Source organism: Eretmochelys imbricata, chromosome 12, assembly GCF_965152235.1.
Source record: "Eretmochelys imbricata isolate rEreImb1 chromosome 12, rEreImb1.hap1, whole genome shotgun sequence".
NCBI lineage: Eukaryota > Metazoa > Chordata > Testudines > Cheloniidae > Eretmochelys > Eretmochelys imbricata.
This window is the reverse complement of record NC_135583.1, coordinates 8,333,408-8,361,233: the sequence shown is the minus strand read 5'-3', so window position 1 is coordinate 8,361,233 and position 27,826 is coordinate 8,333,408. Positions and strand designations below refer to the sequence as shown.

General features: G+C 46.9%; 1 protein-coding gene across 1 annotated transcript in view; it reads left to right on the top strand.

Annotated features, from left to right (window-relative positions):
- Positions 1-16,742, top strand: part of SLC12A3 (solute carrier family 12 member 3) — a 36,371-nt gene extending 19,629 nt beyond the window's left edge. The window contains exons 16-26 of the mRNA XM_077830939.1: positions 296-407; positions 3,303-3,443; positions 4,066-4,172; positions 5,660-5,742; positions 7,681-7,758; positions 8,387-8,488; positions 10,363-10,474; positions 11,877-11,963; positions 12,835-12,970; positions 14,808-14,875; positions 16,601-16,742. Of these exons, the coding sequence (XP_077687065.1) occupies positions 296-407; positions 3,303-3,443; positions 4,066-4,172; positions 5,660-5,742; positions 7,681-7,758; positions 8,387-8,488; positions 10,363-10,474; positions 11,877-11,963; positions 12,835-12,970; positions 14,808-14,875; positions 16,601-16,742 (1,168 nt within the window). The remainder of the gene's footprint in view (positions 1-295; positions 408-3,302; positions 3,444-4,065; positions 4,173-5,659; positions 5,743-7,680; positions 7,759-8,386; positions 8,489-10,362; positions 10,475-11,876; positions 11,964-12,834; positions 12,971-14,807; positions 14,876-16,600) is intronic.
- Positions 16,743-27,826: the final 11,084 nt, after the last annotated feature.

The following is a 27,826-nucleotide window of genomic DNA, read 5'->3' as shown; positions in this document are numbered from 1 at the left end:
CTGGGTTGCAGCCAGGGCCAGAAGGATGGAAGAGGAAGAGAGTTTTCACAGTGTTTTCAGCCCAGCTAGACACCGGAAGTCCTTGCAAGGAAGCCTGAGGTCTCCAGCCCAGTTGTGTACTTCCTGGAGGATCTGATAGTTTGGTAGTGAAGGACCCACGCATCCAAAAGATACTGCGTAGATTGGGTGGGTGCCATTAGCCATACAGGGGCATAGTGATCAAATTCCACCAGAAGATCTCAGCAGTGACTTTTTTGCTGTAAGTTACCAGCCATCTTTTCTTCTTCCTCTCTAGACCCCAGTGCCTGGTCTTAACAGGCCCTCCCAACTTCCGCCCAGCCCTGGTGGATTTTGTGGGCACTTTCACCAAAAACCTCAGCTTGATGATTTGTGGGAATGTGCTGGTAGTAAGTATTTTCGGTTCAGCTTCTCTCTACCACCTCCATAAGAGCAGCACGAGCAGCAGTGCAAGGTGGGGTAGGATGCAGGTATCTACACCAATCCTAATCTGGCATCTGTTCACTGCCAGTACAAAAGGAGTAAACTGTGTGATATATTCCCTGGCAGGGCCCTGAAAAATAATATCCAGGGTTGTTAAATGCATGGGGATGACTCTTCCAGTCCTTATGTAGCCCATGCAAACTGCAGGTCTTTGTTTCCCTCTGGTGGTGGGGTCACCTACGAGGATCATGAGGCTGATACTATCTCTAGCGAAGGAGCTGATGTGGTAGAGACTTATGTTTTCAGCTCTGAAGGTCCTGGGTTCAAACCTCATTAACGGCCAAGGAGTTGGTTCAATTTGAGTTTTGCCAGAGAGAGGATTTCAGGATTTGATGCCCTGACTTTTGAGGAGTTGGCACATAGCAGAACCTTTGCGGGTTAGTAGTCTACCACCGCTGAGTGAATGAGCAACTATGCTGCCATACCCCTCTGTCACAATGAGCTTGCAAAGCCCTCAACATAGTGCATGAGAGCTGAAGAAAAGCATTCTTGGCTGAGGGGTTTACCTGTGGCACAAGCTTCCTAAGGAAATTAGAGTAGTCCAGAGTTGGGGCACCCTGACGCCAAGATAAAGACGCTTTTCTTTGACAGAGCATAACAACCTGAAGATAAAAAACCAAAAATAATCTCCAAGCAAAGCCTCCTTTAACTAGGGAGAGGAACTCCATGAAGATCACTAGGAATCTCATCATGGAGATATCTGGGAGTCACTTAGATACTATGGTCTTCTTTTTTCGTCTGTCTTAAAAACAGCACTGTTAGATGTCCAAGTCTAGGTTAGTGATCCAATGGATTGGTTCAGGTGATGCGGAGTGGATGGCAGAGATCTCATGGGGATACGATGGTTTGGGATGTTGATTGAGGAGGTGTTCTGTAGTTTGATGTCCATTTCTGAAGTCACAGATAGGACTGTGTTTCAAAGTCCCCATTTATGGAAAAGGCAGGTACATCTGTCATGTGTTGTGGGATGCAGCTAAAAGTCGACCATATTTTCTGTGGGAATAAAAAGCCATGGGGGTTCTTTGGTTGGGTTCTTGATGAGGTGTTTGACTGGGATGTTGGCGTCCTTCCACCTTGCTCACTGTGGTGATGGATTGTATAGAAGACTTGGAGGTAGATAGACAAACCCAATTCTTTATCATGTACCTATGATTTAAAAATATATTTTTAGGCACTGTTAAATGACAAAAAAAAAAGTAAACTCATGTCTGTTGGAAAGATCCCAGGCAATTAAGCAATATTTGTGACCGGCTACAATGTTGTCATGGGCTAATGGCCTCCTGCTGCAGATGAATTGTCAATGTGAAGATCAGGCATTGCTTTTGAAAGGGGACATTGATCATAGGACAACATTCTGTCCCAGTGACTTAATTTCTTCCAGACCAAATGGCTGATGTAGATGTATTCATTTTTGCCTGAGGTGTAGCAGACTGACAGTTGCTCACACAGAGCCTGATCAACAGGAGCATAATCAGTACATTGTATTACTAAAGATAATCTTGCAGTAAAGGCACCAAGATGAGGCTCTGTGGTCAATTTCCGGCTGTGTGCGACCTTGGGCAAACCACTGAGGCTAGGATTTTCAAAGCTGGATTGGTACATGAATATGGATCTGTGTACATAAAAGTCCTTCTTTAAAAGCAACCAATGAAACCTGCATTCCAGGCGATATCATGAAGGCTTTTCACAGATTTTAGCAGGTCCTGTGCCACATAAAACTTCATTGACATCAGTGAGATTTTGGCAAAGGCAGGACTGAATTCTGGTATCATTTAAAGTCCACAGAAGTTTTGCCAGAGATCTCAGTGGGAGACAGAATCAGGACCTGGATCAGGACTTCAGGATTTGGCCCTATAAGATTGTCTTCAGCTTCCAATTATTTTCAACCTTATTTTACACAGACACAGTGAGCCCTGTGGAGCCACTATTAATGTAATGTGTGTGTGGGATGGGGAACATGTATTCCAAATCACACTGCAGTGTGATGAGGATTAATCGAACTTCTGCCTAATGATGGCTTGGAAAAAGTACAGAGAAGGGCAACAAAAAAGACTAAGAGGATGGAACGGCTTCCCTATGAGGAGAGATTAATAAGACTGGGACTGTTCAGCTTGGAAAAGAGACAACTCAAGGGGGATATGATAGCGGTCTATAAAATCATGACTGGTGTGGAGAAGGTGAGTAAGAACCACTTAACACAAGAACCAGAGATCACCCAGTGAAATGAATAGGCAGCTGGTTTAAAACAAACACAAGGAAGTATTTCTTCACACAATCCACAGTCACCCTGGGGAACTCAAGGCCAGGGGATGTGGTGAAGGCCAAAAGTATAACTGGGTTCAAAAAAGAATTAGATAAGTTCATGGAGGATAGGTCCATCAATAGCTATTAGCCAAGATGGACAGGGATGCAAGCCCATGCTTTGGGTGTCCCTAGACCTCTGACTGCCAGAAGCTGGGACTGGATGGCAGGGTATGGATCACTTGATAGATTGCCCTATTATTTTCATTTCCTCTGAAGCATCTGGCACCGGCCACTGTCAGAAGACAGGATACTGGGCTAGATGGACCATTGGTCTGATCTAGTATGGCTGCTCTTATGTCATCCCACATTTCCAGGGGCTAAGTCTGGATCTCATATATGATTCAGGAGACTGCAGGACATTAAGCTGTTTGGTGCAAAGTAAAGCATATTATTTTATGGGAATAAACTTAAAACCACCAGCTAAAAATCGTTTGCATGTTGCAAACACACCGAGCCTTAATGCTACTGTTGTGTCCTTTCCTCCCACTCAATAACAGGGACCATGCAAGCAGAAGATGCCAGAATCCAGGCTCACCTCCAATGGCCATACAAAGTGGCTGACCAAGAGAAAGATCAAAGCTTTCTATACGGACGTGGTAGCTGATGACTTGAGAAGCGGAGCCCAAACACTTATGCAGGTAAAGCCCTAAACTGGATATGAATTATGAAGGAACTGCAGTCCCCTGCTGTAAATCTTGCATCAAGGAATTCTTCAATGTTTCTTACAAGGGGCCTTCAACCTTTTCACTGAGAAGAGGTCAGTATTGTTGGGGCCAGCATGATTTGCTAAGGGATGGATTATGACTTGGCTTTCATGCCCGTCCAAGGGACTAGAGGGGAGTAAAAACTCTTCTGGTGCCCCTTCATGGGTTAGCCAGCACTCTTCATTCCATCTCTGGAGCAGGTGGGTGGGGAATGAGTGGACCCTTGGCTCCAACCCCCCACTCACTGGCCAATGTTATAATTTGCTGTTGACCTATTCCAATGGCATATTATCCTTGTCCCCCATGGAGCAAGGAGGGGGAGTTAAGATTTAGAGGGGTGTCTCTGAGACACAGTGCTCCTGGGACTGCTCCTGGCATAGTGCAGTTTACACACTACTCCTTGCTCAGAACTGGGCCTAGAGGGCACCATCTAGTGGCTCCTGGGTCATAGGACTCTGTGCATGTGATGATACCTTCAGATGAAATAAATGCATGTGTGTATGGCAGGGATGTATATATAGTCCTATTAACACTGGAAAAATATCTATTAACCAAGGCATCCGGTCTTGGGAAGATGAAACCCAATATCCTGGTGATCGGGTACAAGAAGAACTGGCAGACAGCTCACCCTAGGACGGTGGAGGACTACACTGGAATCCTGCAGTAAGTTGGGAGGCTGGTTGATGATAGTGTTGCCTGCTTTGTTTGCTCCCAGTTGAACAGTAGGGAGTTCTGGGTGAACTGGAGGACACTCAGGAAGGAATATGGTGGTGTATAACTAGTCCGCTTTCATGGCTATCCATCTTCATGAATCCACTGCAAAGTTTGACACCAGCAGCCTCCATTGGCTCCCAGTTTAGCCTCTGGAAACTTAGCAAGGCTGTTGCAGCCGCTGGTCAGCAAGATGTGTATTGGTGGGTGTTCAGGGCTACTACCAGTCTCTCACTGCAGTGGGGAAGGATGGGCTTGAGGCTAAAGCAGGGGACTTGGGAGTCAGGAGGTCGGGATGGAGGTCTAATTCCTAGCTTCCTGTGTGACCTCTGGGAAGTCACTCAGTCTCTCTGTGCCCCAGCTTCTCCTTCTGTAAAGGGGGATAAGAATACCTACCTGACCCTGAGTTGTGACTTTCTTTAGAAGGGCAAAGCCTTATTTCCGTGATTGTTTTTATTAGCATGTGTTAAATTAGGTGGATTCCAACCACCACAGTTTATCTGCACCTCAGACGTCTAAATTGCTCTGCCCATTCTTGCATCCATACACTGACTACATCTCACCAGCTGCCTTGACCACATCTGATAGGCAAAGGCAATCCCAGGGATGTGTTTGCTTTAGCTTTGCTCCAATTAAGGTCTGACAAGCGTTTGCATCAGTAGCATTTCCAGGCCCGTGGGGGAAGAGGATCTGACAAGCTCTGTGCTCTGCACAATCCTGCCCACCCTCTCCATGGGTGGAGAAGACCCTGGATGCAGCAGAAAGACGACAATTCCGTTGCATCAAGGGTGCCATGGAGCAGTGGTTTTTGGAAGCTCGCTATGATCTGGGAAGATCCACAGGACACACTCCCCCCTACTTCCAGTGTGGAAGGGAAACACAGCCACTGTGGTACTGGAGCCTGTGCCCTTAAGGGCTGAGCTTCCCAGACAGCGTCTGGGTGGGGCACTGGGAAGCTCTTGTTAGGCACAGCCAGTTGGAACTGGACACAGAATAAAGCAGAGCTCTTGCATTCACCTGAAGCACGGAGTGATCACTGAACACCACCTCTACCACAGCCCTGGGACTGAAGTGAGTAGCTCTTAGACTGCTCTGTGCTGGAGTAGGAAGGTTCATGTCTCTGGGCTCTTTCTGAGACCCCTCAAGGTGTAGCCTGGCCACCTAGGATTTGTGCTGGGGGCAGGATTTGCTCTGTAGTAACCTCAGTTACAGTGATCACACCAGTACCATTTGTCTTGAAGTTTTGGTTAGCTTTTAAAGGCATTCCCCACTGGAAAGGCTCAGAGATCAGATTTGTTTGGTGTCTTGTCTCTAACAGTGACCAATGTCAGATGGCTAGCATACTGAACTAAAGGGACAGCCCCTCTGAGCCTGTTCCTAGATTCCCATCGAATTCAAAGAATGTCAGTGCTAAGTGTGTGTTCTCGCTCTCGTTCCAGTGATGCGTTTGACTTCAAGTATGGAATATGCTTAATGAGAACGAAGGAAGGGCTGAATGTTTCCAGAATGATCCAGGCTCACAGTAAGTGTCTGTTGCAGCCACACCTGCAGGAACTGCACCAGCTGCTGCTGGGGTGAGACTGTTAGATCCCTAGTCTTAAGTAGCAGGGAGTGCACATGGGCATGTCAGTTGAATGGATGAACACAGTAAGTCAAACCCACTTGCCCTTTGCAGATCAGTAACGGTGCCTCTCTTGTTAATAATTAAACAAGGTGTCAAATATTTCCCCCTGCAAGAGGAAGGGCTTTGACACAGAACTTTGACTGTACGTGGCCAGAATCCTTCTGACTCCCCAAATTCTTCCAGTTACTGCAACTGAACGTGCTATTCTTCACTTCCAGCCCAAAATCATTTCAGGGCAGTACTCTGCACTGTTCCACCCGAGCGGCTGCACTGGGGAATGTCACTGGGGAAATGAAGTAATGTATAACATATTTCTGGGTCGTTTCAAAGTGCCCCCTAGCCAGCGGCTCATTGGGTGGCATGGTGAAGGCATGTCCGTTTCATAGCCAATGGTACACAAGGGAGTGGTACTGCCAGCATCACATCTGACCGCCTTTGATGGCCCTGTCCCAGTGGATCAGGTACCCATCTTGCTGCTGGGTGAACTGGAGTTGGCCTTTCAGTGTGAGATCAAATAAGACAAACCCACAGCCTTCAGGACCACAGGCAAACCCCTGAACAACTCAGTCACCGTACCTCACCACAGATTTCTGGGTGGGATTGTAAAATTCAGAGCTTGCTTTACAGAGCTCCGGTGTCTGAGATCAGCCTGGCCGCTTGGTTCTCCGTTAATTCATCACCGCGCCCACAAAGAGCGATGAAAGGCTATAGAACGAATTGCCAGTGTCATTACAGCAAATTACTCACAAGGTGACCATTCACTCCCGTGCAGAGGGCTCACACAAAGTCTATGCACCACTTAAGACTCGCTTGAACAGTGCCCGGGCCTTGTGCTCTGCCTTGGGGTAAATTCACCATAGTGAACAGCAGTCCTATGCCATGCACATCTCTGAAATAACAACAAGCTCCTCATGAGCAGCTGGAGCACCCTCTGCCACGGGTGCACAGGAGTTCTTGGGGCTGACAGAAGTGGTCTTTGTCTAAAGTCAATTACCTTCTGCTTTTTAACATGCTTTAAATCTTTGTTAGGTTCTGTGCAGATTGGCTAACGATGAAATTCACCATTGTGCAAAAGGCTGACATGAAGTCTATGGACCATTTAAGTCTTCAGCGTAGGGCTTAAGTGGAATTTAAGTGGTGTCTGTCCTTTGTGCTGGCTGTCTGTGCAGAAGTGAATTTTCCCCTAAACCAGCACACATGCAGCAGAATTTAACGTTGCAACTATAAATGCAAACATTTTCTAAACTAGCTTTAACTTTTCTGTTCAGGATGTTTTTAAAGTTCAAATTAAAATGAATGTAAGTTCAATGTTCATTGGATTTAGCAATAATAGTTTTCTAAGTGAAAAGAACCTTCCATTGTTTTGTCTTTCACGTCTCCATTGCCTTTATTCTTTATTCTTCAACGAAAAACTGTAGAATTGGAATTAATTTGCAAACTGGACACCATTAAATTAGGCATGAATAAAGACTGGGAGTGGATGGGTCATTACACAAAGTAAAAATTATTTCCTCATGCTAATTTTTTCCCCTACTGTTACTCATATCTTCTTGTCAACTGTTTGAAATGGGCCATCCTGATTACCACTACAAAAGTTTTTCTTCTGCTGCTGATAATAGCCCACCTTAATTGATTAGTCTTGTTACAGTTAGTATGGCAACACCCGTTGTTTCATGTTCTCTGTGTATATATATCTTCCTACTGTATTTTCCACTGCATGCATCCGATGCAGTGGGTTTTAGCCCACGAAAGCTTATGCCCAAATAAATTTGTTAGTCTCTAAGGTGCCACAAATACTCCTCGGTTTTTTTATTCTTCTCATCATCTCTTTTGCAGTTAACCCGGTGTTTGACCCAGCAGAAGACCCTAAAGAGAACGGAGCAAATGGTGTGGTACCCACTGTGACAGGCACATGTTAGTTCTAATCACGTTCATCTTTGTAATATGAAATGCTCACGCTCCAACTTGCAGTGAAAAATAACGATGTTCTACCATATCAGAGCCAACTAGCTGACTGATTTTTTGGCTACTAGTTACACAGGGACCCTGGCTGCAAAGTCCAGATCTGAACTTCGCTAAAGTTTGGGTCAGCAGGGTTTGGGGATGTTTGGATCAAGCGTTTTGGTCTAACCAAATACAGAAATAGGGTTCAGCTACTAATACAGAAATAGGGTTCAGCTATTTGCTCTGGATCATACATTTACAGGATATGGCCTAGACCAGTGCTTCTCAAGCTATCTGATGTGGGGGACCGGCATTTTTTTTTCCAATGTGCGTGCAGGCCAGCAGCCGATGGCTCGCAGACTGGCATCGGTCCGCAGACCACCACTTTGAGTAACACTCTTCTAGACAGGTTTCAGAGTAACAGCCGTGTTAGTCTGTATTCGCAAAAAGAAAAGGAGGACTTCTAGACAGCATTTTGCCGTAGCCTGCAGGCTGTAAATAGGAAGGGCCTGCCACCTGCTGCAGAGAGTTGGAAGAACAGCACATGTCAAATTCCAGGACCTGTCTCTCATGCTGTGGGTTCTTTCCCCCTTGCTAGCGGATCCGGATGCCCTTACAACGGAACAGCAAGCAAGCACCATCTTCCAGACTGAACAGGGCAAGAAGACTATTGACATCTACTGGCTCTTTGATGATGGAGGTGACCTTTGACCTTAATAAATACCCCCAGTCTGCACACAGATTTGGGACTTTTTTATCTCATTATTTCCATCCCACCCTCCATTCAGCTCATGAATGAGTCTGATCACTGAAGGTTTTCCGCGCTGCAGCTGGGTCTCAAGCCACTGCAGGGCAATGACCTCTTCAGCTGTGCTCACCCCCATGCATCACCCCCATCTCAGTCATTTCTCAGCAGTGTCAGGGTCAAGTTCTCCGAAGGACAGTTCCTACCCATGCATTTCCAGCTTTCCGCAGGGTGAAGCCCTTCTCAGCAGTGTCCGCCTAGCAGTTGTCAGCTACCCCCAGATCACTGTACTGCTCCTGTACAGTGCTGTTAAGTTCCACCAAAACCTTGCCATGCTTGGCCAGCGTGGCCTACTGAGGACATTGCCTGAGATTCTCAAAGGCGATGAAGAGAGGTAGGTGCCCAACTCTCATTGAAACCAGTGGGATTTGGGTGCCCAACTCTCTTAGACTCTTTTTGCAAATCTCACTCATACTCTCTTTGCAAAATCTCTCCTGCACTGCCCTTTCTACCAGGGCTGCTGATAGCACAGCAGGAGGCTTTCAATATAATCGTTATGAGCAGAAAACATTCGACAGCAGCACTGGCTACAGAGACTTGCTTCTGTTAATCATGTTTGTTACAGTAGCACCTAGGGACCAACCGAGATGGGGGTTCAGTTGTGCAAGGCACGGTACAGACATAAGCAGTAGGCTGTCTCTGCCCAAAAGGGTTGCCATCTTAATAGACAGGACAGACATGGGGTAGTGGAAAAGAATACAATCTACAAGCAGAGCAATCAATGTGATGATGGCAAATGGAGTATTTGTTCCATGATTTTTTCCCCCAAGAGTGTTAGGTAGGAGGAAACAGCTAAACGGAAAGACAAGAGAAGGGAGAGGAGCGACAGGGACAGATCAGAGGAAAACCTTGAGGGGAGGAAGGTAGGAGGGTAAGATGTGGAGTGAAGCTGAGGTGAATTACTATATTATTAGGGCTGTCAATTAATCACAGTTAATGCATGCGATTAACGCAAAGCAAACTAACTAGATTAAAAAACATAGTTGCGATTAATTGCAGTTTTAAATGCACTGTTAAACAATACCAAAATACCAATTTATATTTATTATAAACACTTTTTGGATGTTTTTCTACATTTTCAAATATATTGCTTGCGATTACAACACAGAATACAAAGCATACAGTGCTCACTTTATATTATTATTTTTTATTCCAAATATTTGCACTGTAAAAAAAGAGAAAAGAAAGAGTATTTTTCAATTCACCTCATACAAGTCCGCTCAGTCCTACGTCTTGTTCAGCCAATCGCTCAGACAAACTCGTTTATTTACATTAATGAGAGAGAACGCTTCTTATTTACAATGTCACCTGAAAGTGGGCACAGGCGTTCGCAATGCACTGTTGTAGCCGGTGCTGCAAGGTATTTACATGCCAGATATGCTAAACCTTTGTATGCCCCTTCATGGTTCGATTTGTAGGCTCTAAAGTTTTACACTGTGTTTGAGTGCAGTTATGTAAAAAATAATAATTCTACATTTGTAATTTGCACTTTCAAGATAAAGAGATTGCACTACAATATTTGCATGAGTCTCCATCTGGGACTAACTGCAGCCCAGAGATCTGGCAATGCAGGGTGTGATTTTTAGCTGGGGACATTTAATACTAGACGGAGCAGTACGCTAGAAAATACATCCCAGGGTGCAGTCTCACACTGGTGGGGGGATGGGCTGGCAAGCACACAGAGTCTTCTCCATCTCTGATTTAGAATGTTAAATAGTTGTTTCGTCCCCAAAAGTAAGAACAAATCCCTGTGCTCTTCCCTGTGGCAGGTCTCACGCTCCTGATTCCATACCTCCTCAGCCGCAAGAAGCGGTGGGGCAAGTGCAAAACCCGGGTGTTTGTTGGTGGGCAGATCCACAGGATGGATGAAGAGAGGAAAGCGTGAGTGCATTACTGAGCATTGATCAAATAGAGCTTGTGAGACCATTAGCTGCCACTAATCCCATCGATAATTCAGAGTCACTTCTGTTATGATTTTTTGTACACAAAGTGCCTAGTACAAAGCCTAGTGTAGCCAATAGGAGTCTTTCCATTGACTTGAGTGGACCTTGCATCAACTCTGTATATTCAGTCAGAATAGCGTGTATTTTGGATTAATTGAAATAACTAAGGAAGAAAGAACAAAAGCAAAGTCTCCATGGGAGAGCCCAATCTGTGTGTCTGCTGTGAAATCAACTCAACCGCCCAAAATGGCAGCTTGCCTCACCAGATTCCTAGAAATGTAAAAGCACAGCATACAGAAAACAAAAGAATAACAGTTACCTGCCACCTACCCCACAGGTTGTACTATCTCACAGATTTGCTGCACCTTCTGGGGATTTAAGTCTGGAATTTTGCTGTTTACCCAACACTCTTCTCTTCATTTTAGAAATGTCAGAAGCTCTTTTTTTTTATTTTGATCATTTTTAAATTGTATTTCTTATGCATTGGTGCCATAGTCCTGGTCATCAGCTTGTGTAAATCAGCGTAATTCCATTCCAACTAATGGAGCTATGTTGATTTTCATCATCGGAGGATCTGCTCCATTTGTTTGTTTGTCTGTTTATTCTAAAGTGACATTGCTTGTGTTTGTGGGAAAATGTATTGAGAGTACACAAGGGTTGAGAATAAAAAATGCAAATATGATTTTTAAAAATGCAAACCCTAGGGCCATGGAAATGAAATTCCCGCTGGTAAGAGGCCTGAACTAGGTGGCTCGTGAAATTACAGGAGCTGAACACAGAAAGAGCTGTCAGCAGTAAATGGGAAAGTAGCTGAATGCCACTACAGAAGATGTGGTAGTTAGGTGATATTGTTAAATACTCAGTGGACCAGAAAAAGAGAAATTGGCCATGCCATGAAAGCTTCCCCTGCTACCTCCCGGTTCTGACTTTTCACCTTGAAGATGACCGTGCCAATACTTACTACCTGGCTAAATTCTTACTACCATGAGTGGGCCTAGTGTTTGCAGGGCTTGTTAGGCAGACAGATATTTACAATAATACTCTTCTTTAGCACTTTACATCAGTAGAGCTCAAAGTGCTCCATAAAAGAGGTCAGTAGCAATTTCCCTATTTTACAGAGGGGGAAACTGAGGCACAGAGAGGCAAATTGACTTACCCATGGTTACTCAGCAGGCCAGTGGCGGAGCCATGACTAGAACCCAGGTCTCCTGAGTCTCAGGCTACTGATCTGCTTCTCTTGAGTCTTAAATGTTCAGAGAGTTTCTGGGATGGTCAGTAAAATATTGAGCAGGAAAAACTGAGTAGATTTTTTAAAAATCCCCCCTTTTTCTCTCTTACAGGATTGTCTCTCTGTTGAGCAAGTTCCGACTTGGGTTCCATGAGGTGCATGTCCTTCCAGACATTAACCAGAAACCACGCCCTGAACAGTACGTTATTGCTACAGTTTTTGTCTTTGCCTCTTTCATTCTCTAGACGTGGTTCCTGTGTGTGTGTGTGTGTCTTGATTGTGGGTATATCAAGTGGTTAATAGGTCCATCAATGGCTATCCTCCATGAACTTATCCAGGTTTTTTTTAACCCAGTTATACATTTAGCTATTGTAACACCCTATGGCAATGAGTTCCACAGGTTAATTTGTGTGTTGTGTGAAAAAGCATTTTCTGTTGTTTGTATTAAACCTGCTGCCCATTAATTTCATTGGGTGACCTCAGTTTTTTGTATTGTAGGAAAGTATAAATAACACTTCTCTATTCACTTTCTCCTCACCATTTGTGCTTTTATAGCCCTCCGTCATATTCCACTTCAGTCACCACTTTTCTAAGCTGAACAGCCTTGATCTTTTTAGTCTCTCCTCATATGGAAGCCATTCCAGACCCTTGATGGTCTTTGTTGCCCTTTTCTGAACCAGTTCCAGTTCCATGATATCCTTTATGAAATGGGGGAACCAGACCTGCACCCAGTATTCAAGGTGTGGGTGAACCATGGATTTATATAGAGGCATTATGATATTTTCTGTCTTATTTTCTACCCCTTTCTTAATGGCTCTTAACATACTGTTAGCTTTCTTGATCACCGCTGTGCATTGAGCTGAAGTTTTCAGGGAACTATCCATGATGACTCAGACCTGACCAGCACTCTTGTTGATCCAGGATCTCTCTTCAGAAGACAGAAACAAACAACAGCCGCCATCTTTCTAGTGTGATCCCCTGGCTTGCTCACAAACCCTAGCAGCATTTACCCAGTACAGCAAATGTCAGGACAGAGCTCCAATCCTATCATGCTCTTTGTTTGTTTGCAGCATCAAGAGATTTGATGACTTGATCGCCCCCTTCAGGCTGAACGATGGGTTTAAGGACGAGGCCGTGGTGAATGAAATGAGGCGTGACTGCCCCTGGAAGATTTCTGATGAGGAGGTTAATAAAAACAAAGCAAAGGTAGGGACATGACCACTGCTATTGGGAGATTTCAACAGCTGGGCAAGGGAGAATACCTAGGAATTCTCATGTAAAGGATTTTCCTGACCTAATCCACGATTCAGAAAGCTTTTCTTGCTTCCAGGCTTTTCCAGGATCCCAATCCTGTAAGGTGCCGTGAGCGCCTCCTGTGGGTTGCTGAGCACCCTCCACTCCCACTGAAATCACTACAAGGCAATAGCATTCAGCACCTTACAGGATTGGGCCCTTAATGATTTGGGAGCCCTCTGGGCTCCATCCTGCACCCACTGATGTCAATGGAAGTGTTGCTGTTGACTTCGCTGGGTGCAGACTGGATCCTTCATGAGCTCGTCTGCTGCTGTGGAGAACAGAGTGAGCTGCAGAGGGTTTTCATGCTGATTCCATGCTGAAGCAGTGGAAGGACCAAAGGGTTTGGAAGAGAGAGGTTAAGGGAGGCGGCATCGTTTGGCTGGAGACGAGGTCAGCAGGCAGACCGGGCTGACTTTAGGAATGCCTGGTGCTGGCAGCTAGGGGCCTCACCAGTAACCAGGGTGAGGTCATGGTTCATCCTTAATCTCATGCAGGGCCGGATTAACCTTTTGTGGGCCCGGCGCCAAACATATATGTGGACCCCATGGAGGAAATGGAGCATGGCGAGGGGCCAGCCAGAGGCAATGGGGCATGGCGTGGCAGGGGTGGCCCTGCTCCGCCCAATGCGAGGGCACTATTTACAAACCAGCAGTTGCCAGACGCACAGTGGCCTGCCCGACCCTGTGCTGGCAACAAGCCCCTTCCCCTCAGGGGCAGGCCTATGCCGCACCACACAGCCCCCCCCGCCCAACACTCCCCGACTCCCTATGGCCAGAGGCCCCTTGGACCCACTATGCCTAGCGCCCGCCCAGACCCACCCACAAATGCACAGGATCCTGCACAACACCACCCCTGCCCACAGCCCCACAACAACTGCCTAGCACCCCCCACAGAACCCCCACTCCCTAGTGCCCCAACACACACAGATCCTCCCCACAGCTTCACAGCCCAGCAATCCCCCATACTCCCCACAGACCCACTCCCCCAAGCTCTGCCTCCTGGCCGCACTCACCAGCCCTCTGGGAGGCAACTGTGTCTCCCGGGCTGAGCCGGCAGTGCAGTCCCAGGGCTGGGAGTCGCTCCGGCCCCTCGGGAGTGGCGTGATTAGCCAGGCCAGGGCCTGCCCGGCCGGGCTCCCTCAAGACGCACTTGCCAGGAGGGTCCCAGCCAAGCCCTCCACACTGTTTCCCCCCCCCCCCACACACACACACACAGACACACACCTGGCTGAGACTGGCCAGTCTTCTGCTCCAGTCCCAAGCGGCCCAGCTCTGGGGGGACAGGTGGGGGCCCACAGGTGGTGGGAAGCAGAGACTTCCCAGAGCTGGAGGTGCACTGGGGTCTGAGCAGGGGGGGTGGGGCCAGGGAGCAGAGAGGAGCCCTTGGCCAGCCAGCGGGCAGGCCGAGAGGAGCAAGTGGTGGGCGGGGGGAGCCAGCGGGGTCTTGGGGCACAGGGCAAGCAGAGCAGGCCGGGGCCCCTTCTGAGCATGGGCCCATGCTCCATGATGCCACTGGAGCTATTGTAAACCCAGCCTTGATCCCATGGGACAGTCCCGAGTGTCACAGATCTCTCCTCTGTTTGGCAAACAACCACAGCCCTGCAGCATGTGCTCAGGACTCACTGAAGTCGATGGAATGACTCCCACTGGGGACGGCGGGTGTTGAATCAGGGAAATCCGCGGGCATTCCGGGGGGACGCTGCCTGATTGACTTTGTGCTGATGTGATTTTTACTTCTTGCTCCTTAGTCACTTCGCCAAGTGAGACTGAATGAGATTTTGCTGGATTACTCACGGGATGCTGCTCTCATAGCCATGTAAGTAACAGCAGCCTCCAGGGTGATCAGGGTCCATAATGTGCCTCTTATGTATTGTCTTCTCCAGCAAGTCAGTGTATTGACGGGCTGTTCTTGTTCTTGGATAGATTACTATGGAAACAGTCCCTTCAGTCTTCTTCCTTCTACATAATAACAACTAAGCAGACACTACCAGTCCATGTATGCCCACAAGTATACCCCCTTCTACGCAGCATTTGCAGAAAAGCCCACCGAAAAATACTAGTTTTCTACAGTGATGGCCTCATACACTATGAGTGATGTTGTTATAGGAGGTAGGGCTCAGGATCATTACTGTAGCATAATGCAATATTTTTTCAATTTGTTTGTACAATAGTGCAGCAGTTTGGAGCAGACCTAATTGTGTAGACTGGATAATTGCTCCTCTGATGATATAATCTCCACCTAGAAGGCCAGGTTCTCTGTTGCTCCAGAAGAGGGGAAGGGGCCACAAAAAAGCTGGTTGCAGCTCCCTGATTCAGGTTGGCTCGATGCTGGAACCTGTCCTGGCATAATTTAGAGCAGCCTCAAGGTTGCTTTAAACTATACCAGTTGGTATAATCCCGTAAAAGGGCCAATCTCAGGCTCAGAATAGCTGGAATGCAACAGCACTCCAGTTGTATTGGCTTTGCCAAGGTGGTGTGTGGGAGTTGTGTAGGAGTGGGTTACTCTGGGTCTGTCACATGGCTGATGACTCCACATGGTGGGGGAATTCTCAACTGGGGAGGTCCATCTGCTTTCTGGCCCCTGTTTCACCTCCTGAATGGTGCAAAAGGGCCGGATTTCACAACAAAATCTGGCCCATAAGGCCTATTGGGTGTAGTTTTGGAGGCTACATTCTTATGGCCATAAACAGGCGAGCAGGTGTCCCTGTGTCAGTGATGCCCAGTTAGATTTTGACTCTTGTGAGACTGTCATTCATTCAGAAATCTTTTCAACCCTCCAGACTGTGTTGGTCACAAATGTGACACAGGAAGCCGAGCCCCTCTCCTGTCAAGGCCAGCTGACTGAATTCACTTAACTTTCTTCTGGTCCTTGCCCTGATTGTAAGAGCTACACGTCACGAGCACTGAACTCCCCCCACAGCGTGTAGTCACAGGCCACCTAGTGACCAGTTGAGGAAACACAGCTCTTCATTTGTGAATGCTTGACATGACACAACCTATTCAGGGAACTGAATCTTAAACAGGGGCTGCCTATGGAAGCATCTGCAGCACAAGGACTGTTTATAGGGCGAGTCAAGTTTACCAGTTCTGCTCAGCTCCTCTGCTAGCAGAGATAGTACAAAGAAAGCAGAATTCAAAGTGAACAGGAATCAGTGTGGTGGACAGGACCCAGAAAGTTGGTGGCATGCAGTTGGTATGAGGTTTCAGAGTAGCAGCCATGTTAGTCTGTATTCGTGAAAAGACCAGGAGGACTTGTGGCACCTTAGAGACTAACCGATTTATTTGAGCATAAGCTTTCGTGAGCTATAGCTCACTTCATCGGATGCTGTAGCTCATGAAAGCTTATGCTCAAATAAATTGGTTAGTCTCTAAGGTGCCACAAGTCCTCCTGTTCTTTTTGTGTATGAGGTGGATCTATAATCTGCAAATCTACATGGACTCGTTACACAGGGAATAAAACTCTTCCAAGGCAAAAATAGATGCAAGGGTTTTCTCCTCCCCCCCTTTATACCTCTCTTGTTTTTGTTCTTCTCCTTTCCAGAACCTTGCCAATAGGCAGAAAGGGGCGATGCCCCAGCTCCCTCTATATGGCCTGGCTAGAAACCCTCTCGCAAGACCTGAGACCCCCAGTTATTCTGACCAGAGGAAACCAAGAAAATGTTCTGACGTTTTACTGCCAATAGAATGTGGTTGAATGCACGGTGGGTTGGGATGTGACTTTTTCAGGCCAGGTTTTGGCCTTGGAATGAACTCTTCCGGTTTTTCGGGTGCTAGTCACTGGTAAAAGCAAACTCTCCTGGTTTCAGCTGATGGCAACCATTGATAAAGGATTACTGATGGGAAATGACTAACACTGGTTTATACCAACTCTGCTCTCCCCCTCCTGAAAACTGATCTCGCTGATCCTAGTCTTTGCATATCCCAGGAGCGCCTTAATACCACCACATGCCAAATGTTGTATGGGGGGAATAATGTGTTCCTGAGTTCTCTAATGCAAATTCCTGGGTGGGACCTATTGGGCAACACAGAGGAGGCAGCAATGGGGGGAAAGTTAGAGGTTTTACGTGGGGGTTTTCAAAGCTGCCTAAAAGATTTGGATGCCCAAATGAACTGGGCTTCCAGTTCCCCCAGATATCATCTGGCCCATTTATTTCCCTTTAATTTGCTGAAAACGACCCTGTGATTCCAATCAGAATGTGACTGCTGGCTGTTAGAAGCTGGGAAATTCATCAAAGATTCTAGCCCCAATTGTATAGTAGCTGTATACTCCTTTGTCAGTGAAGGAAAGAGGCTGGTGAGAGAAGAGAAAGGGGGTGAGGGAAAACAGGAAGAAAAATTAATAGGGACGGGACTTGCCTTAGAATTTTGGGGAAGGAAAGGGAGACCCCACTGCATTACAATCCTGCACTGCAGCGTAGAGGTTTGTGCCAATGACCACGCATTGCTCCAGGATGTTCTGCTGCTGTGTCAGCACATATTGTGTCTCCTTTGTCCCCACAAAGGAAACTGCACTGTTAAAAATCTGAACTGTTCCATTCTCATGACACTCAGTAAGTCAGGTTTACCGACCCTTAGTAAAGCTGAGGAAACTGAGGAGAGAGGTTAAGTGAGAGGCCCAAGGCCACACTGTGAGTCACTAGCAGAGCTAGGATTAGAACTCCGCACTCTGACTCCCAGCCATTCCCTCATTCCTGCTGGCCACACTGCCTCCCTCATTATTATAGCCATTTTACAGCTGGCGATGCTGAGAGAGGTGATGTGATCTGCCAAAGGTCACACAACATGTCAGTGGCAGACTTCGGGTCTCCTGATCCCCAGGCCAGTTTTCTAATCAACCTTCTTCTAAGATACTGTCAGAGACAGATTTGGTTCAGAGTGAATGCTACGGGGAATGTGCTCACCATAGGGTTTGACAGTGATACTGCCATCCTCCCTGGTCGTGTTTGTTTCAATGACCTACCCTGACCCCAATCAAGCATTAGCGAGCGCGCTTGTCTGCCTTCCTTAGACCCCCACAGAACACTGGCGGGGGGTACATGAAACACGCCGCCCTGCAGTCCTCTCTTCTATTAAAAACGGGTATTAAGCTCGCAAAACCCATAGGCCTGTCAGGTGAGGGAAAGTGGCTGCCCATGTGTGAAATGAGGGGGAAAATGAGTGGCCCACAGTGGCAACTGATGCTTATTGTCTTCTACCATTTCCTTCTGGAGTGACACCTTGGCATTGCCCTGAGCCTTAGCTCTGTCTGGTGACACCGCATCACCTGGCCTGGCTGTCAGCACCTCGGCCTAAGGCTGTGTGAAATTCCCTGTTCTTGCTCCCACTGGTTCAGTTCTGCCCGCAGCAGCATGGTGGGAGCAGTGGTGAAGACAGGGGTCCAGGGGTAACCCTGCTCAGGGCAAGGCAGCGTGATAGGATGCTTAAAACCCTGGCAGGTGCTGGTGCCTGTCCGCACTAGTGCTCCCATGTTTGAAACCACTGGTGAAACTGCTACCCGAGCGTCAGCAAAGCCTAGGTCACCCTGACCTTGGCATGGGTACCAGGCTCTGCTTTTCACAATGGCCATGGATTGTTTTCAGCCATGTGTGACGTGGGCAGCACAAATGGACTTCTCTCCAGTGCCGAGCCGGAGGCTGGTGTTTTTCCACCCAGTAAACTCTTCCATCATGGAGAAAAATCCCTCCCTCCCGGTACTTCAGAGACGTGAGTGACAGAGGTAGCCAGGCCAATTCGTTTCTTGTCTTTGGGATGGTGAAAGGTGCTGGGCTGACCTGGAGACTGCAGTCCTGTCTTTCCTCAGAACAGGTAAAGCCTTGGCAGCAGCAATGGAAGCTTTCCACATGCTGGGTCTTAATTCGGACCAGCTGTCATGGTTCCATTTCCTTGGCCCTTTAAATCCTTGGCCTCTCTGCTGAGATTGTTATCCTTAAAGACCAGTTAGATTATGGAACAGCCTTTTCCACCATTGCATCATAAAGCCAGAGGTAGGCAGGGCTTGATCCTGCCAGGTGCTGCATGCTCTGGGGTGACCAGATGTCCCGATTTTTGGATCTTTTTCTTATATAGGCTCCTATTACCCCCCTACCCCATCCCGATTTTTCACATTTGCTGTCTGGTCACCCTAGCCATCCAGCAAAGCACTGAAGCATGTTAACAGAGTGACTCCCATGCTTAAAGCCAAGCATGTGCTTTAGTGGTATGCTGGACCAATGCCAGGGAGCTCAGCGTTGCATCAAAGGATGATGTGCTAAGTGCTAAGCAAAGTGCTATTTGCAGCGGATACATCTGCTAATGTGAGCACAGTCATTGAATCGGTTGCTAATTCTTCAGGAGAGAGGGAGGTTAGTGAGATGCCAGAGAGGATGGGCTGCTATGTTCAGCTTCCAGCCTGCCTGCTCCTCCTCAATGTCAGCCAACTATAATGTTGCTGGTCACGGGATCTGTTTTCAGGCCTCCCCTCCTCTTTAAACATCAGCCACCAGCAGGGCAGCTGGCCCCAGGCTCTATTTTGAGGCCCCAGTGGTAAACTTCAGGTCCAGCAGTCAGGTGCAATGCTCTCTCCAAGTGCAACTGAAAGCACAAACTGCTCACGCCCTCTACAAATATTCCCACCCTCCCTTCCCAAGAACCCAATTCACAGTAGGACTAACGGCTGCCACAGGAGTCCTGGCTGTTTAAGGTCCTGGGACTTCCCCTCAAACCACTCCATCATCTGGTCTTTTTTTCTGATTGATGAAAGGTCACATGCACTTACCTATAGAGTTTATCTGTAGCAAACAATCCTTAGAGGATAAAAAGTCCCTTCAGCACACGAGGACAAACAAGGAGATCTATTTTCAAAATACATAGCAGATGTACAAGCATTTATATCCGGTGCATACCGCAGAAGACTCCAGTCAACATTAATATGCTCCCATCCTGTCCATTGTACATATAATGCATTGCAGCAGTGGAGAAATGCCAGCAGGTTTTGCATCTGTTGTTCTGGCAGGGTCTGGTGCCACTTTGAGTTGTGTCCCCTGGTCTGTGGGGAGCTTGCTTCCAATGATGAGCTTGGTGAGTCTGGGGCGTTGTTTGAAGGCTAGAAGAGTGTTCTCTAGAACAGTCCTGCACCAATATCAACTTCCTGGACTCACGATCAGCTTCAGCAATGGAACATTACAAACAACCATGGACAAGGAACTCATGGATCACCACACCTACCTTCACAGATCCAGTAACCACCCCAAACACACCAAGAAATCTGTAATCTACAGCCAGGCATTCAGATAGCACAGAATATGCTCCAAGGAGAAATTCCAGGATACACACCTTAACACCACCTTTAGCGAACAAGGATGCTCCACCAGAGAAGTAGATCACATCATGGAACAGGTCACCCAAAGACCCCAAGAGAAACTACTTCAATATGGCCGGGGGAAGGAGAACCTCCGACCACACAGACCTCGTTGTCACTTGCCATATGGGGTATCATTAAACAATTACAACCCATCCTCAATGGGGACCACCAAATCTTTCCCAAACCCCCTCTTCTGGCCTTCAAACAGCCCCCCAACCTTGCCAAACTCATCATCAGACACAAGCTCCGCACAGACCAGGACCTAAGAACTTAAAGTAGTGCCCAGACCCTGCCATAGCAACAGATGCAAAACCTGCAGATGTCTCTTCACTGCTACAATGATCAACACCCTCCCACAACACACCTTTCACAATCCGTGGGTCCTCCTTCACATGCCTGTAACAACATGTGGTATACCTCATACAGTGCACTAAATGTCTCAACTCTGTGGGTGAAACCCAGGATAATCACTGTGTTCTCGAATGAACTCACACAGAAACACAATAAAAGACAAAACATTCTGTCACTTATGGGTGTACGCTTTTCACACAACAATCACTCCATATCTGACCTCTCAGTTCTCCTCCTTAGGAGAAACCTGCACAACACTGTCAAAAGAAAAGCCTGGGAACTTACATTCATAACTTTGCTAAACACTAAAAATCATGGTCTTTAATGAAGACAATGGATTTATGGCTGATTACAACAATCTGTAACCCACTAGCCCCCCTTTTTTGCCCTTGGACTGCAGGGGTGTTAACTGGCCACCTCCCGTTGAATGGTCTCTTACTATATACGTTAACTACGCATGATAAACAATCTGTTCCACCTTGTATTTAGCTGTGACACTGAGTGCCTTTCCCAGAACTGAAGAAGAGCTGTGTATTGCTCAAAAACTTGTCTCTTTCACCAAGAGAAGTTGGTCCAATAAAATATATGAACTCACCCACCTTGTCTCTCTAATATCTTGGGACTGGCATGGCTACAACAAGACTGCAAACCTTGATTCTGGCCTTTCCTCACTTTTGAGGGCTTGACTTTGCAACTTTAACCTTCTTTTAAGAGTGTGTGTGTGTGTGTGTGTGTGTGTGTAAATAATAATAAGTAAAATAAGGATAATGATTCTTCCATGCCTCCTGGGGTGCTTTGAGCCTGAATTCTTTACTGTTTGCCAAGTACTTTGAGATCCTTGGGTTGAAAGCCCTATGCAAGTGCAAAGTAACCTTAATATCTGTTGATGTTATAGGGCAGTCCTAATTCAGGCAATATCCCTTTGTCTTTAATTAGGTTTTTGCTGAATTACAATTGTCCGGTTGCACTGTACTTTTGAAAAGGGAACATCTTTTATTTCTAAGGGTTAGGATCTTGCATTAGCAGGAGTGTTGAAAGCAAGCTGATAATCTCACCCAAGGGACTTAATTCTGATGGGTTTTACACCAGTAAACACTTTTGACTTCAGTGATTTAATCTTGATTTACTCCAGTGTAAGTGAAATATAAGAATAAGGCCAAGGAATGCAGCTGTATCACAACAAGCCTGGATTTCTGATCCATAAAGGGCCTTGTATTTTTGAACATCGGAGTTAATTGTACATTAGGGCATTTTGATCACATGCTGGTCACCCCATGTTTGCTAAGTTCCTTCCAAGTATTCATTACCACAGAACAGAGATGAAGCTAAGTATAGAATAATCACCGACGATACATGTTCTTGCTTTAGCTTAAAGTGCTCGGGATCATCAGCCTCTGGGACTGGCACACACGCGGCCAGATTTTCAGACGTGCCTACTCATTTTGGATCCCTCGATTCCTGGGAGCACATCTTTCGACAGCTTCGGCTCGATGTTCTGAGCAACTGAACACCCACAACCTGAGATGTCTCAAGATGGGCACCCAAAATCAGCAGCCACTTTTGAAAATGTTGGCCTCAGCCACTTTTTCACAGAGTCAAAGGACTAGTCCCTGTTCGCTCCTTTCCCCTACCTTGGAATCTGTTGAGGATGGGATAGAAAAGAGTTGAATGGAGCGTAGCTGCCTACAATTCTTGTGAGCACAGTACTTTCAAACCCTTCAGAGACTGCAGCCATATGCAGTAATATATTCAAATAGATGCATTGGGCTTGCAGCCTGGGAAATGCCAATGCTCCAGGCATTAATGAGAATAACACTTTGCTCTTACTTGGCACTTTATAACTTCAAAGAGCTTTACAGGTGTTAATTGATCTTTCATGGACACAGCATGGATCCTTTCATGGGCAAAACTCTACCTGACATTGACAACTGGACTGCTGCAAATGTCCTTATCATGCAGGACTTCATGGTGAGAGGCCCTTCCCCAGGTGCTTGGGGAGATGGAGGGCATGGGGAGCCTTTCCCCATCGCATACCCCATCCAAGAACTAATCACAGTCTCAGACCATCACAGACTCTCTCTGTGCACCTCTAGGAGCCCACGTTGTCCCAAGGGGGTAGGCAGTGATGAGAAAGAGGTGGGGCCATGGCTCTTCCCCGCCTCCTACACTGGATCACAGAGGAGACCAGCCGTTCTGGGGGACCAGGCTGTTCTGCACAGTGGGGAGTGCAAGAAGAAATTGTGTCTGAATCCCTCCCCAAGCCCAGCACGGGGCAGTGCAGCTCCATATTGCCTCTCTACTCAGGCCAGTGCCCCGGTGGCGTGATCTAGCCCCTAAAGGAACTCTACAACCGATGTAAATCAGTTTCTCTGAGAATCCCTCCCTCCCATATCTTAGTTTTTTGGAACTTGTGGAAGCAGCGAAGAATCGGATCCAGGATTAATTTGTTTAAAATGTAACAGAATTATATAAAGTTCAAGTGTGTCATCCCCTTCACTCCGTGCCTGATCACAGCCTTTGAAAAATGCATTTGCCACCAAGGGAAGCAAACAATCAGTGGATGTGTGGGCCTCCTCTCTCTAATCACAAGGCAGAAGAGCGTGCTTTGGAGACTGCAGGACCCACTGTGATAGAAAGCACAGATGTTTGAACAAACACCCTGCAGAATCAGGGACATCAAAGGAACCATACACCTGACTCACTAGCTGACTGAACAAGATGTCACTCTAACTCAGCTTCAAACTTCCTGGAGCTGACAGCTCTTTCTTTGGGCTCTGACTGATCCAATAAAGACCCACAGTTCCATCTGCAGCTGGACATGGTGAGAACCATTCTGTTGGTTGTTCCTGCATGGTTTAGGAGTGCTGCCTTTTGGTGTGGTGTGAAAAAGGGAGAGCTGGTTTTTTTTACAGATATCTATTTAAAAAGAAGCTTAAAAAACACCAGCTGCCAGCCACAGCTTCTCCAAGGTCTAAATCATTGTGTGAAGGCTTGAATCCAACCCCTGGGATCCTTATATAGTGGAACTGGAAGGACATCTCTTTCCTAGCAGCACTGAGTTCTTCCTTGTGTCCTTTACCAGCCAGACATGTTTATGGCTTTCCCTGCCTTTGTCCTCGAGCCCTCTCTGATGCTTAGGCTGTGGCCTTTTCTACCATTGCCAGGTCAGGAGTCTGTATCATGCAAAAAGGCTAAAATGCCATTCTGCTGTTGTACACATCCATATGATCTGGTTAGATTCAACTCTGGTTCCAAATTTACTTCTCGTTGTGGAGGTGGTCACAGGAATTCTGTAGCAAAGAAAGGGCTTAGTAATGCACCGCAGTATGAGAGCAGTTTTTGGGCTCTGGGAACAAACGGAAAGGTCTGGTTGCTATATTTAGTACTTTCCTGTTGACTTTGTGATCCAAGACATGATTATTTGGGCATGTAAGGGCACGGAGCATGCTCAGCTGCAGAGCATTCCCAAGGCATAGAGATCCAGGGATTCTGCCACAACACTGCCGAACTGGACATGTGCTCAGTCCCTGTGGGACATATGCTGGGCATGCCTTTGTCATATGCTCTGAGTGACAATGGACTGGCTGTCCATATTACTTACATGTTACTAGCCAACCGCATCTTCCTTACTCACACTTTTGCTGAGTCTGCTCGTGAACAGCTAGATCACACAGCCGACACCCCTGGGGGACTTTATTACAGAGATGGTCCGGAGCTGTGACGTTTGCATCCACAGCCATTCTTTTCCAAAGACAGAAAGGCTGCACTGGAGGCAATCCTATGGAGAATGAGAGGATGTGTTACAAACTCAGAAGCTACCCAGAAGGAGAAGTGACACCCAGAAGGGGGAGGAAAGGCCAACAAGAGGAGCCTCTCTGCAAAGCAGAGCTAACTCAAGGAGGAGGAGGACAGAGTGAGAGGAGAGACACCAGGGCCAATTGGAAAAAGAATCACCATGGGGAGGTGACCTCCAAATCCCCAGAGGCGTTACCCTGGAGAAGAAGGAGAGCTCATGGGATGCTTGCAGTCCATATATAATAACAATATAGTCATACAGAATAAGAACCATAAAGAATAATATGCCAGCCCTGCTCCTTTCCTTCCCCCCACAGAAAATCCAGTGCTTCTAAACACAACAATACAGCCTCTGTACTTGCCTTTAGGATGGAGTTATCCTATTATCCCTTGATCATCCTGTGCTGCATCTCCTGACCGGTGGCAAGGTGGAACAAAATGCAGAGTGAGAGACAGGGCTATTCTCTCATGCAGAGAGAACATCTGAGGGATCCCCAATATCCTACTACCATGACTTGGCCAGGTCCTGACTCCCCTCTGCCCAAGAACCTGCCCAGAGAAAGGAAAAAACCGAATGGTGGGAGGTTTCAAATGACATTCCAAACTGTCCGAGAAACATCTAGGGCAGGAGCAGGGCAGGAGGAAGGTGGGATCTGGCCTCGGCAAGTGCTCAGCCCTCTGTCCCTCAAACTTATGTTCGAGTTTAATCTTGATTGCAGAAAAGGCACGGTGACTTCCATTGTTTGCATAGTTCATGGGTCAGTGGAAAGCTGAACACAGTGTGGAGGAAATGACAGCCACTTATTGAAACCACACAGGAAAATTCTGACAATAAGCTTGGGACTAATCTCTTCAAATCCCAAAGACCCTACACTAGACACAGACACCCCACCCACAAGATCCACTCCTAACATTTGGATGGTCCTCTGTGCCAACGCCGCATTGTAGAAATCTTGCTTTGGGCCTTTACAAGGTGTGCCCCTTTAAATTCCTGATCATATTGGTCTCTCCTGCCAAGCCCTCTTCCACTTCCAGCTAGAAGGTAGGTGCTAGGGGTGCTCAGCCAGCTACACCAGGAACAAAACCAGAGCAACAGCTGGTTCTGCTAGAGTTTTACGGCCAAATCCTCAGCAGGCGGTAACTGTCCTAGCTCCATTGACTTCTATTTGCATCACCTGAGGATCAGGTTCTTGGGTTGCATCACTGCAGCATTTTCCTTCCTCCTTACTTCCCAGGAGAGGGCATGGAGTCCAACTACTGATCAGGACTGGAGAAGCCAAAACCTTCCTGCTTATGGGAGAGGCGGGCAGAAACTTATTAGCTGGTTGACAGGGGTAGGGTGACTAAAGAACAGCAGTTCTCCTCCAGCAGCTAAACTGATCCTGCTGCTTTGGTACCCCTGGATGGTGCTATACAATGCAGGGCATCCATCTGCATCCTTTGTCTCTAGAAGCTACTCTGTTAAAGACTGATCAGCTGTGGATGAGTCATGGAACTGGGATGAGGCTCAACTGATTTCACATTTTATTTTCTCATTTTTTTCTGAGTGGGATAGTGCCCCAATGATAGAACCACCCCCGTCCCTGGAACCTCGTAGAGGAGGGCAGTAGAGATTTAGGGCAGGGACTGTGTTTGTATGGTGCCTAGCACAATGGGATCCTGGGCCATGACTGGGGCTGCTAGGCACTATTGTTATACAAATAATAAATAATCATGTCATGGGTAACCGCACATGGCAATCCAGGATAAGACACTGCAGCTCACCTTGGCTTAAAACCAAAAATGACAAGCGTCCAAATGTGTGCAGTGCTGTTGTAGCCATGTTGGTCCCAGGATATTAGAGAGGCAAAGTGGGTGAGGTAATAGCTTTTATTGGACCAACTTCAGTTGGTGAGAGAGACAAGCTTTCAAGCTTACACAGACTGGAAGAAGGGCTCTGGGTAAGCTTGCAGGCTCGTCTCTCTCACCAACAGAAGTTGGTCCAATAAAAGATATGACCTCACCCTCCTTGTCTCGCTAATCCCGCAAATGACACACACATGAGGGACAAGTGTACAGTACTGGCCATGAACCGATTGTGCCTCAGGGCAACAGTCGCCAGCTGCCAGAGAAAACTGAGCACCTAATGAAATGGGCAAAAAATAAATACTTTGTGCTTGGAAATAAAACTGATATCTTGCTTTATTTATTTTTTTAATCACACTACAGCCGTGATCCAGTTCATATTAATGGGAGTTTTACCATTGATGTCAAGGGAGGAAAGAGGGTTCAGAAGAAAATTTCAACTGGGGACAAAGAATGGGAAAGAGACTCTGCACTAAACAGCATCAGATCAGGGAGGTTCTCCTTGACTTTTAGGACTTAATGGCTTACCTTGAAAGTAAGAGAAGAGCCAAGCAATTGTGCTTCAGGTATCTGCAAACTATGGATATGTCAGAATCTGTCAGAGAGCCAATGGGAACTGGACATCCCTGTTTCCAGGGAAACTGAGTCAAGATCCAGCGATCTGAGCCTGCTGGACTGAAAGGAGATGACACAGCAGAGGATTGCCAGTTTATTGGTTGTTTGGGGTTTGTGGAGGGTATCAGGGAGGGTTAGATAAAGCAGTTCAATTCAATGAGACTTTATTGGGATGACAAGATACACATGTGTTGCTAAAGTGTAAGACCCTTCAGGTGTCTGTCAGGGGCAGGTATGTCCCAGCCAGTATGGGGTCACACACTGTTTGAGGGTCCATTTGTTATTACTGTCCATACCTGATCTGGTGTCAGGATGGTAAGTGGTGCAGTGCCATTTCTCCCCTGTCTTTCAGGGCCAGGAACAATTTTTCCTCACTGCACTTTGCTGAGATGTCTTTTATAATTCCCCGAATTTGAGGAAATCTGTCTCTTGCAGTTGTCTTTGAGACATTGGCACAGAAAGCATCTCTCTGTCTCAGTCCCGTTGCTTCTCTCTAGGGTTAGACTGTAGTGTAGACATACTCTGAGACTGTAAGGTCTTTCGGGTAGGGACTATCTCTTTGTTAAATGTTTGTACAGTGCCAAGCACCCGGCGGGTCTGGGCGCTAATGCAATACAAATATTAGAGAAGTATAACAGTAACTTACTCAGACATGGTGCTCTTCTCTTTCCTTACATTGTTTTTGTATGCGGTATAGTTGTATTTATGTCTGCCCCAGGATATGAGAGAGAGAAAGTGGGTGAGATAATACATTTTACTGAACTAACTTCTACTGGTTAGAGAGACAAGCTTTCGAGCCACACAGAGCTCTTCTTCAGGACT